General features: G+C 45.6%; 1 protein-coding gene and 1 pseudogene across 5 annotated transcripts in view; one reads left to right on the top strand and one right to left on the bottom strand.

Annotated features, from left to right (window-relative positions):
* The window catches only part of Ninl (ninein like), a 70,832-nt gene that overhangs the window by 23,269 nt on the left and 35,027 nt on the right, over positions 1-12,536 (top strand). For 4 of the 5 annotated variants that reach the window (XM_076929945.1, XM_076929944.1, XM_076929943.1 and 1 more), the window contains exons 2-5: positions 4,378-4,571; positions 5,010-5,106; positions 9,967-10,139; positions 11,556-11,622. In XM_076929945.1, the coding sequence (XP_076786060.1) occupies positions 4,389-4,571; positions 5,010-5,106; positions 9,967-10,139; positions 11,556-11,622 (520 nt within the window). In that variant the 5' untranslated portion in view covers positions 4,378-4,388. Of the gene's footprint in view, positions 1-840; positions 901-4,377; positions 4,572-5,009; positions 5,107-9,966; positions 10,140-11,555; positions 11,623-12,536 lie in introns of all 5 variants that reach the window. The other variant, XM_076929942.1, reaches the window with a different exon arrangement.
* On the bottom strand, positions 358-969 carry LOC117702623 (sperm motility kinase-like; annotated as a pseudogene).

Below are 12,536 nucleotides of genomic sequence, written 5' to 3'. Positions count from 1 at the left end.
TTCCAGGAAGCTACTCTTAAGTGAAGAAAGGGTGGGAGGCACACCATGCCTCCTCTTAGAGTCTTTCCTCCCATCTCCAGGCAGCTCAGAGTAACTGGGCAAAGTGAAGGTGGGAAGGGTGGCGGTACTGGTTCTCCTCTTTACAGGCCAAGGAAGGTTGGGAGCTTTTGTAGGGTCCATTGTACCACCCTGCCTTCCATCATGATAAAATTGGGGCTGCCATGATTCCAGGTAGACTTCCGTTTCCTCAAAGCATCTCTGAGCTCTTTAATGTTATAGCCCATTAAAAACATTGCAAAAGCGAGGTTGGGCTCTGGTTCTCTAGGAATTTCCTCTGAGGATCTCAATGTGTCTTGATCACGGTGCAGCCATGGGTGTGTCAATACATCCAGGATGGATGGCCTCGTTGTGGGGTCTTACTGTCATTACTTTGTTCAGTATAGGTCTTGAAGCTCTAGGGAAAGGTGATATGGGATCTAAGAGCTCCAGGATAGGATTTTGTACTTTATCTTGGAGAGCACTGTCTGTCTAAAGGAAAAATGGCCGGTAACTAAATAGTATAATAGCACCCTGAGACTCCATATGTCAGATGGAAGGCCATCATATTGTGTGACTGAACACCTCAGGAGCACAATATTGTGCTGTGCCACAAAAGCCCTTGAAGTTTTCCCCAGAGGCCAGCCATTTCCCCAAACCAAAATCACTAAATTTCACATGCCCCTCCCAATCCAATAGGATGTTCTCAGCCTTGATGTTTTGGTGGGCAATATTCTAACTGTGGGTATAGTTGACGGCCAAAGTCAGTTCCCTAAATATGCTACGTTCCTCCTCTTCCTTCAGATACCCACTCTTATTGATGGATTTCAGCAGGTATCCCCGGGCTGCATATTTTATCACCAGGTAGGTTTTATGCCTGGTCTCAGTGACCTGCAGAAACTGATTTATGTGACTGTGGTGTAGTGATTTCATGAGATCAGTCTCAGAGATGACCAGAAAATCTGTACTTGTGCCCCTTTCCAATATATTGATGGCCACCAGGGTCTGGGTCATAAGATGGAGAGCCACTTTGACTTCTGCAAAGGACCCTTTATTTAGTAATCCTGTGCCAGGGTGTTCCCTTCGTGGTAACTGGCCTCGAGCTCCCTTGACATCATCACACTTCCCTTCTCTTGGTCAGAGTCACCAGGAGCTACAGCAAGTAAAGATGGCAGGGAAAATAAGTTAGAATTACTTCTAGGAAAGTTTACTGCTAGAGACTCTAAGATTCAAAGTCAGAGATACCTCCAAAGACACATATGGCCATGCCTCAAGGACACAGGGAAACCAGAACAAAGCTAAGACAAACACAGGATGGAAAGAAGGAAGGAGGCTCAGAACAGAAAGAAAGCAAGGGCAATGGAAGACAACAGTTTAGTCAGGAGAACAAGGATCCCCACATCAAAAGACAACAATTGACAAACTTACCTAAGACATCTATTATGAAGGGAAAGAAGCACTGAGCTAAAGGGCACACTTCGACATCAAGATAGATTTACCTATGCATTTAGAAATGAATGGGATGTAACCTGCCCCAGTAGATAAACACAGTATATACACAGGATGGGGTAAAAAAAAAAATCACACCACACCTATGAATAAGAATGAAAATTTGTCATTTTCTGGAAATGGATGCACTTTGAGGTCACTGTGTTGACCTCAAATAACCTAAGCTAGACCAACAGAGACAAATACCACAAGTTATTCCTCATATGCAGGATCTGGGTGGTTTGGGGCTGGGCTGACTGGAAAGGGGGACTATGACAGATTTGAAAGATTAGGGGTTGTAGGATAGACAGTAACAGAAAGTGACAAAGTCTAATGATAAGTCAGGAAAAGAAAAATGATTGTTGGCCAGGCAGTGATGGCACATGCATTTCATCTTAGTACTCAGGGAGCAGAGGCAGGCAACTCTCTTTTGAGTTCAGAGTGGTCTACAGATCAAGAAAGAAAGACAGAGAGAGAGAGACAGACAGATACACACACACAGCAGGGGGAGGAGAGAGAAAAGATGGATATTAACTCATGAAGCAAAATGAAAACTGAAAAAAAAAAAAAAACAAAATAAGAAGACAACATTGAAAACAAAGCCTCTGAGGTCCAAACAAATGGCAGGAAAAGAACTTACTGTGTTGAAGCATAGCTGATGGTCAATATTGAAGTCTAAAGAATCACCAGTGTTCAAATCCAATCCAACCACCAACCACCAAGTTCAACCAGTCACCAACCACCAAACACCAAGTCCAACCAACCACCAAACACCAAGTCCAACCCAACCACCAACTGCCAAGTCCAACCAAACACCAAACACCAAGTCTTACAGATCTCCACCAGCCAGCTCTCTGCACAGAAGGACACAGACCAGCCCTAGACAGTGCAATATATGGACACCTGTCTGTTTTTCCTCAAAATGGCTCCCTGTGAGATCACAGCATTAGTGACCACTCAGGGGCTGGAGAGATGACTCAGAGGTTAAGAGCACTGACTGCTCTTCCAGAGGTTCTGAGTTCGATTCCCAGCAACCACATGGTAGCTCACAACCATCTGTAATGGGATCTGACACCCTCTTCTGGTGTGTCTGAAGACAACAACAGTGTACTCATGTGCATTAAATAAATACTTTTTTTTTTTTTTTAAGAACACTCTACTCTTCTAGAGGACTTAGGTTCAGTTCTCAGCCCACATGGCAGCTCACACTTGTCTGTAGTTCCACTTCCATGGAACCTGACAAAACACCAATGCACATAAAATAAAAATAAATAAATTTTTAATAAAGAATGTTTTGCTGTAGATTTAAAAATGTTCTAGTTGCATTGATGACTTTTTAATTAGAACACTAATATTTTAAAGATATCTAAATATTATTTTTATAACCCAAATATGGATTTTTACAAACTTTTCAATTATTTTTTAACTATGTTTACTTGTCAGTGTGTGAGTGGGTATGTACATGTGAGTGAAGGTGTCTGTGTAGGCCACATGGGTTAGACCCCTGGACCTGACAGTTTAGGGTCTGTGAGTCACCTGTGTGGGTGCCAGGAATTAAACTTTCATCCTCTCTTATTGGCAGAAAAGGCACTTAACCGATCTTTCCAACCCCACGCACTCCAGATTTTTATAACTGGGGATAGTATGCTAATTTGTGTCTTGTCTTCTCAGCCTTCGCCTAAATCTGTGGTGAGGGTGGAGCAAGGTCTCACGATTACAGAAAGATCCGACTGTATCAATTGCATTCTTTTCTTAAGTTTTCCAATGTCAAAAGTTGATAGACAACTATTTCTGGGTATAGACTGACTTCCACTTTCCCCAGGTCTCTTAATAGACAAATGCTATACAAAGCACTAATTACTCGTTGAACAGAGTTTGTATCTACTCAGTGTATATTTTAGGAGGCAAGAAACTGACAGTTCCCTGTTTCAACCTCTTCATGATTCTTTATTATTGATTAGCTAATTAATAGATGATTGGGAAGGGAATGAGCACATTTTAAGTGAATCCTAGATATCCTTACATTATGAACTAGGTTTTGTATTTGCTTATAGACACAGGGTCATATGTAGCCTGGTCTGGTCTGTGCACATAGTATCCTGTTCCCTCGTCTTTCCCCCCTCTCCAGCACATATTTGTCCAGCATGCTGGGGGCACCCTGGATGTGTCTTCTGCCCTACCAATTTAGTTTTTAAGTAGGTATTTTTATTTATAAGGGAGAGACTTATGTGTTTATAAGGTAAAATGAAAGTGTGTGCAGGGATGTATATTGAAAATTAGTGTTTGCTCACCAAAATATCACTAACAGGTTTTTTTTTTTTTTCAGTTTTTTTTTAAAGGTAGGAATTGTGCACACTTGGAGCTTTTTCTGTGTTTATCTGTTTTCTTCTCCACTCCTCCTCCTCTCCCTCCCTTTTCCCTCTCTCTTTCACTCCTTTCTACATTTATTTCTGTCTTTGAAGATAGGATACTGTTATGTTGCCCAGACTGACCTCAGACTCTGGGGCTCAGGAAATCCTCTGCATCAGCCTCACATGGAGCTGGCATGGAGGCATGTGCCAGGCTTCATCTGTTTTCTGGTTACTCTATATCTCTTTTTAAAAAACACAAGAATGAGACTTTTTTCTGGTGACTGCTGACCGATGGATGGCTTGGGTCCTTGCCATATAGACACTAGCCTTTCCTGTAGAGAGAAGCTGATGCCTTGAGCTCCCCTGGACCCCACAAGGGCTCCCAGTACCTCTTTCCGAATGTTAGCTCTGTGATCTGCTTTTGTCCAGTGTGTAGGCATGAAGGAAATGGGGCTAAGAAACCTACCTAACCTGATACCTTGCTTTTCTCCTTCATGACCAGCCTGCTATGGGATGGACAACGAAGAAGAGAACCACTATGTGTCACGTCTCAGGGACGTCTACAGCAGTTGTGACACCACAGGGACTGGGTTTCTGGATCAGGAAGAGCTGACCCAGCTATGTACTAAGCTTGGCCTGGAGGAGCAGCTGCCAGCACTCCTTCACATTCTTCTTGGAGATGACCGCTTGGCCAGGGTGAGTTGTGGACTCGATCCAAGAGACAGTGCAGAGCTGTGCCACTGGCGTGGACATTTGGTACACAGCACCCAAAGAAAGAGACTTGGGGAAGAATAGTCACCAGCAATGAACCATGTTCTAGGGATTGAAAAAAGAACTTCAGGGAGCGTGAACAGCCACACCCACCCTTGTGTATGTGGCCTGCTATGCCAGCTGCCGTTGTTCTCTTGTATGGTTTGATTTGGTTTGGTAAAATGGTTTATTTGGTGGTGGTATGGTGGTTCATACTTACCTTCTGTAATAGAAAAAGTGAAATGAACATCTCTACCCCAAAAGACAATAATCAGCAGTCTTTCGAGGGAAAAAAAAAAGACTCTAAGGGGATTTTTGGTCCACGAAATTAAATGTGAATCTGTGGAAAATAACTGTGTCTTCTCCTTACTGAAACTTGTGCAGGTTAACTTTGAGGAATTCAAGGAAGGCTTTGTGGCTGTGCTGTCATCTGGTTCTGGCATAGAACCCTCTGATGAGGAAGGTAGTTCTTCAGAGTCAGGTAAGAGGATTTCCTATAAGCACTTCAGTTTCTTTCCTTTATTTATCTATGGCCATCCAGAGTGTCGCTTAACATCCAAATTCTAGCCTCTTTTTTTTTTTTTTTTTTTGTAATCAGCAAGCGATCAAATGCAGACTTGAGCTGAATATCTGGAATTTCCTCTTCTGTGACTGCCATCAGATTGTAACCTATATTACCTGTAGGGCACCACTGTCAAGGCACTGAGGGGTGTGGAACAGTAAGAGGTGGAGTACCTCAGGGATCTTAGGTGTACCAAGCAAGTAGACTGGCTCTCTGCCCTGGTCAGTAGCATCTGCTCTCGTAGCCAGTGGTGTTGCAGTGTGCCAACATGGCTAGCAGGAATCCATTGTGGAAGTGGCTGTGGGGCAGGAACAGGGTAGTAAGTACAGCTGACACAGGGCAGGAAGCCACCAGGCCCAAGGACTATGGAGTGCAAACTAATGGGCCTGCTGTGAGATAGCTGGAGGCCAGTCTGCTTAGGGACATGAGGACTGTGGGGTAGACAGTAATGATTTCAGGGTTTACTGGAAACAGCTACCTGTGCTAGTATGCTGTTTGATCCTTCAGCAGGTTGAAGGATCCTAGTTGTGACCAGAGGCATGGAGATGAGTCATGGTGACAGGCAGAGGGACTGGCTCACACCAAGTGTCTTCTAATTCCTTGAGCTTCTGTGTATATGATGTAGGTTCTGTCTACCTTCTTAGAAATTCCACGGTGCCGTCTTACCCACAGTTGACCTGAGGAGAGATTTATCCCTGTTCCATAGTACACGATGGCTAGGATTTGAGTCGCTGCATCCCGGTACCTGAGCCCCATGCACACAGTGTCAGACCACTATGTTTCTTGCTCTTCCCCACCTCCTGTCTCATTGCAGAGGCTCTGGGCACAGGACATAGATAGCACTCTGGGGTCTGTGTCAGCCCCACACCACTTGCATTAGTATTTGTCTCGCACCTGTCTCTGCAAAGATGTGAAGAGGGCCACTACCGATTCTTTTTCTTTTCTTTAGAATTAGAAACTGAAAAACTTTTCTCCCCAAAACACTGCCCCTCATGTCATTGGACAGAGACCAACCTCTGTCCATCTCTGTTGTGTGATTCTAGGGACACGATGTGAACATCAGTGTTTACTCTAGACAGAGCACTGACAGCAGGCCAAACACACGAATTTACCCAGGCCTCAGTGGGCAAGCCCATGAGATTATGAGGGTTACTCACGGGTGCATGGGCACTTCACCCAGGCACCACCAGCCTTTCCTCTAGCTGTTGTTCAGTGCTGTTCTAACCTTGGCAACCGTCTTGTGAATCTCGGTATCTTTCTGAGCTTCCTCAGTCTGATAAGTTTTATTAGCTTCACCAGTCTTGTGAAAATCCTTCCTGACTGGAGGAGGGAGTGTTTCAATTTGGAGGAAATAGCTATACAGCAGTCTGAAAACGTCTGCCTACTACCCTGACTGACCTTATGCTGTGGGCCTGCGGTGACAGAGCTAGGTCAGTTCTATGTTCCCTCTCCAGGCTCAAGTTTGGTTCAGTCTTTATCATTCCTTGTCTCCTGTGCCTCACCACTGCCTGCTCCTCCCCCATCTGACTAGACTTCTTGCCTTTTTGGTTCCAGTTGTAACATCTTCATCCTAATTCCTAGTTACTTCTCTCCTCATGTCATCCACCTTGCCATTTGAATGTGTTTATCTATGTGACTAAATGCCTGGATTAGGAATAACAGTCCCGCACTTCTGTTCCCCTTCCTGTTGTTAAAGGCCATTAACATGTAACTAAGTGGGCTTCACTCTCCAACCCTGTTACACTTTGTCAATAGTCATCTCACTTAATAATAGCACATAGGTATCCAGGGCTCTAGCCAGACAGTGCGGCTTCTACAGGGTGTTATGCAGTGTATCAAGTTGGTGATGTGATGGGCTGACTGCGGGAATGGTGGGAAATGCTAGGTCCCCGTGACTCACTGTGCTCCCACCTCATGGGAGAGCCCACTGTAGGGAGTCATTGTTGCCGTTGCTCTGCTGTTGATGCTTCTGTGCTGAAGAGCCCTATGGGTCACCTTTCCTGAGTAGTGCTTCTCCATGGTGGAGGGAGACTCCTTCTTGGCTTCTTGGGCTAGTCTGGTTAGATTCTTAGAACAACAGAACGTGGACAACAGAGATATGAAGGGAGCCATTGGACAAAAGGAAGCCCACAAGGAAGAGAAGTATGGGCAAGTTGCAGCATTTCAGTTGTGCCTGAATAACTAGCACTAATAATAACTAGCCACTAGTTGTGGCTCTAGCCTTGGCCTGGTGGGGTGGGCCTGGTGGGGAGGAGGACAATGGGCATCCTCTGTAAGGTTGCCCAGGTATCCAGTGCTCCCCACTGCACAGGATGGGTGTCCTCTTCTAGCCCTACTAGAAGGTGCTTCCTCAAGAGCCATGGGAGATCCGTGCCCAGCCTACTTTGCCTACAAATGGAAGCCAGTCACTGACAAGAGCTTTTATTTTGTAACTGCTCCTTATTGAGAGTCAAGCAAACAGATTTATTAAGGAACCATGAGAGAACCTCTATAGGGTGCAAGGGGTTCCAAATAGAGGAAATACTGCAGAGCTGTGTTGTAGGGTCCTTTTATAGGATTTATGGCAGAAACTGGACAAAGACAGGTAGTTTCAATTGAGATGTTTAGTGCTTTTAACATATCCCCTGGAAAGATGACAGTGCAGTGCTCTCCCAGTTAGGATGGTAGTCACATACTGACCCTCCCTCTGCTCATCTTTGACTTGCCTTGTCAGGTACTAGCCTTGGCTTGTCTGCTGGCTGCTAGCCCTAGAAAACTCTAACTATGCCCTTGCAAGTGCTCTGACCTTGGCTAGTATTTTTCTGGCTGCTAATTAAATTGTGTTCTTTTTGTTCCTCTGTTTACACGCCTGAAGGTCTTGGGTTAGGGAACACACTGAAGCAGATTGGAGATAAGAAGTTTATTTAAAATGTTATCAACACCACATATAGACAGAGAACAGCATGTCAGGGCCTCCAAGAAGAGTTCAGGCCACAGTACCAGAGACAGCTTTTGCGGTCTCAGGGAGAATATCCACAGCTCTTGAAGAAGAGTGATTGGCCTGCTTGAAGTTTCACTTTTTTCCCTCTGTGCCTGTGGGGAATTGACTCTGGCCTCAGGGCATTGTCTCATATGTTCTCTTGAGTTCTCTCTGTGCACATAGAACCTTTTCCTTTCTCTCAACATGCCCCGTGACCTCTGTCCCTTCAAGGACACTAGCCTGCCAGTGCCTATTCTGTTGGTGTGGATAACATAACATGTGATAGTCATGAGGACTGGTAACGTGTTCCAGCAGTCGTGTTGTGGATTTTCAGTCACCCTAAATGCTACATTATCCCTTCAGAATTTAGCATGTCCAGACTGGATCTTAGCATTGACCTCACCAAGCCTTGTTCCTCATCTCCAACTTCTGTCTATCTTCAAGTCACCCAGATTTCTCTTCTGGTGGTCCCAGGTAGTAACCATCAACACCGAGGAGAGAGGCCAGGTAGCTCTTGGCTTTCTGAAGCTGCCATCTGTTGGATAAAACCCAAGACATATCTGCTATGTATGAAGGGTTTCTCAGCTTTATGGCCAGGCGATCTCAGTGTGCTCATCCATCTCCTTAGCTGCACTCCTTCAGAATTATGATCCTGACATCTTCTCCTGAACCTACAGCCTAACCCATGACTGTCTTGTGACCTTCTCTGTGCTCCCCTTTCATGTTAGTTAGGACAGTGTAGCTGTGCAGATTGGAGGAAGAAGGAACCACAAGGAAGTGTTGGGTGTAGAGTATTCCCTTCAGTCTGGAGACCACAGTCCATGCTGCAGCTGTCCTGGGCCTTCAGACTGCACAGGATTGCAGAGTGTGTTTTTGTCTGTGGCTCATACTTGCCTATGAAGTACCTCTAGCCCCAAGGGTTTGGCGTCCTAATGTAACCAGCATACCTAGCAAGAGTGAAGAGTTTTTAAAGAGACTCATGTGTCCTTTACTCTGACTATCTGGACCATTGAAACAAAGCATCCAGGGAGTTGAGATTTCTGCTAGAAATCTCATACTAAGAGAAAGAAATGCTGACTCCTGGTATCAGTTAAGGGGGAATCTTGTCCCAGGAAAGCAGAAGGATTTCACATACTGCTGACAGGTTGTCAGACCACCTTGCAGGAGGGACTGTAGTCAAAACAGTGATGGGTCACAGAAGAGGCAAGACCATACCTTGATCAGGAGTGCCAGTTTATGCATAATCTCTTGCCTTCAAGTTAAACCTTAACCTGTAGGCAGGACCCTGGAGGTACCTTTCTCCCACAGGAGGGGGTCACTGGATCTCTTTATCCCTGTTCTTAATGTGGGCACATCGAGTGCATCTGCTTTTCACTGTTAAGTTGGCTCTTTTAATTGGCTTATTGTGATGGTGGCTGAGCCTGACTTGTTGGGGCACTGGCTGCGACCTTTAGTCCAGTACACTAAGGAGTTATGGGAAATAGTCCTCAGTTTTTTAGCTACATGTTCTTGGACTGTTGGTGTCTCATTCCATAAACAAAACCAAAATACACTTGAGAAAATGTAAAGAGCAGCTGGTGTTCAGTAGGAGTGTCCTTGTCCAACCTGACTTTCCCAGTTTTGTTTCAAGTAATAGGACATCCACTATCAGCTGATCAGTGTCCTTGTGTCCTTCAGACTAACAGGTGTTCAACAGTGTGTCTGTGAGCCATACTAGGGGTTAATTGTTCAGCTTCTAAGGGAGGGTCATGTCACCATGCAGGGCCTACAGCCTGCTTCATAGCCATCTCCTCTCCACTTGTCTCCTTTTCTCCTTCCAGCTACTTCCTGTGCTGTCCCTCCAAAGTACATGAGTGGCTCTAAGTGGTATGGCCGTCGGAGCCTACCTGAGCTCGCTGACTCTGCCACCACAACCAAATACGGATCAGAACAGCAGGCCAAAGGCAGTGTGAAGCCTCCGCTGAGACGCTCTGCATCTCTGGAAAGTGTGGAGGTTAGTCAGCCAGTCCTTCCCATTTAGACCGCCAAACATTAGGGAAGTAATTGTTAATTTGTCACTGTCCAAAAGAATTGTCCTGGAGAGTGTGGCAGGGAACCAAGTTTCTGGGCAACTTGAGTTGTTAGCAGTCTGGGTACACATGACAGCCATCCTTGTCCTTCATTGGAAGCTCTCTTCTCTGTTTGGGGCACTCCCAGTCCCAGGCCACGCCCCTTCAGATTTGGAATGATGAGGACTTTGTTATGACAGTTATTTCTCTCTCCTGGCTCACCAGCCACACCTTCCTTTTGTTACAGAACTTCCAAGTTATGGCTTCAGAACAGGGGAACATTATATGCCAAGGGGTAGAAAAAGAGGCCTTTGGTTAGGAATGTGGGCATTGAATCCACAGTACTGTATGCCTTAGGATATGCCAAGGTGCACACATCTGTAATATAGCAAGGTGCAGCTGGATGCCTCCTGGAGTGTGGGAGCTGACCCTTTCTTTCCCTGCCCCTGAGCCTATTGTGGCTAGCAATCCAGCCTTTCCTGCTATATGCAAAGAAATCTGTGCATTGGGTAGGTGAGGTGTCTCAGTGGAAAAGGGAACCTCTTCAAAGCCTGGTGGGTTACTACACCACTGAGCTAGTAATCCACCTTCAATGCGATACTTCATCCCTGACTCAGAGTATGAACACAGAGAACACTCTGTAGTCAGCTGAGTTAAATGCATTACAAAAAGGAAATTGAGTGTTTATTACCAACATGCATTCTGACCCCTGAGAATTGGGGCAGCTTTACAGGAACAGAATCTTGGTCACCCAAGCATTCATTCTGGAATCCGCATGTCACATAGCACTTGCCTGATCAGAAGCTAGTGTTAACTCTGGTCTGCTGATGCTGTGAGGCTTTTATTTAGCTCACACATTCCTTGATAGCCCCGTCCCCTCTGCTGTGTGTGCTTACTATGGACTGTGCTGTCCCCAGAACCCCTAAAGGGACAGAGGTTTGCCCTTCTATTTGCTGAACTAATAGGGATAGTAAAGGATTGTGTACAGGGCCATGATAATCACAGTATTTGTTGAAGGTATTTTTATGAGTGGAACGTGGGACAATTCCTGTCAAAGCTGGCCAAGTTCTGCTGTAGGATGCAGAAGTGTGTTTTCAGTATTGCCTCCTGGTAGAGTATGCAGAACAAGGCATGTGGCCAACCTTATTTCTGAGCCCCTTGCTTTGGAAAGAGTGTTAGTCTTTACAACATACAAAACTCTGCTTAGTGGGACCACAGCCTGTTTAGCTTCGGCCTGGGGGTATCAGCCCAGAGTGCATCTTCAGTGACCATCTCCTACCCAACATCCTTTGTGCTTATACCTGGTGCTCCATCCACCATGTCACCCATTGGGGTACTCACATCCTTCCCTTTTTTCACAGAGCCTCAAATCAGATGAAGACGCTGAGAGTGCTAAAGAGCCTCCGAATGAATTATTTGAAGCACAAGGTGAACTGTAACTTCCTATTTCATGCTGTGTCGGATTCGAGCTCTGAGAGCAATGTCTTGGAAACTACATGTTGTATGTGTGTTGTATGTGAGGCTCTTGTAGGTTCCTTCCTCCTCCAGAGGTGGTTGGAATGTTGGCATCATCCCAGAGACTGTCACTTGGTCTTCAGTTTCCCCCAAGACCACCATTTGCTGAGACAGAGGCTCCTGGACGATGTTGCAGGATGCTGCTGCTCTTAATCCTGGCCTCTGAGTTCCAGTGTGAACCCAGATGACAGATATTACCCAGGACTCTTAGACCAAAGGGATCTGCTTGGCCTGCTTGCAGTCTCTTGTGCTGTGAAGGGGTTGTCTCAGACCTACCAGGGTTTGAGTGGTCCTCCAGCAGAGAGTAGCACATGATCTGCTCATGAAGAGCCCAACACAGCAACCGAAGACTCACAGTTGGAGCAAATCAGTAATGAGCATCAGGAGAGTATAGCTAGACCAGGGGCTCTTGGCCATCAGAAGTGCTGTTGTCTGTGTGGGATACTGAGCTCCAAACAGACACTGGATGCACAGCCATGAGCTGGATGTGGAATCCATTGGCACCTTTTTGGGATGGCAAATACATTACAGGTTCCTGGGGGTACAGAAAATCACAAAGTTTTTCATAGTAGTACCCTAGGAGACAATACAGAGGTTCTATAGGGAAGTGACTTGATTTATTCAGACTCATATTTGCCTATGTTGCTTCTATGATGAGAGAAGATGAAATAGTGCTTAGGAATCCTGGGTTGGCTCAGTGAGTAGAATGCTTGTTATATAACCAGCGGCCCTGAATTCAGATTCCCAGCACTCATATAAAAAGTTGGGTTGGTCAGCACACATCTGAACTCTGAGTACTGGTGAGGATTAGACAGTGGGATCCCTAG

This window comes from Arvicanthis niloticus, chromosome 2, assembly GCF_011762505.2.
Source record: "Arvicanthis niloticus isolate mArvNil1 chromosome 2, mArvNil1.pat.X, whole genome shotgun sequence".
NCBI lineage: Eukaryota > Metazoa > Chordata > Mammalia > Rodentia > Muridae > Arvicanthis > Arvicanthis niloticus.
This window is presented reverse-complemented; position numbering and strand designations above follow the sequence as displayed.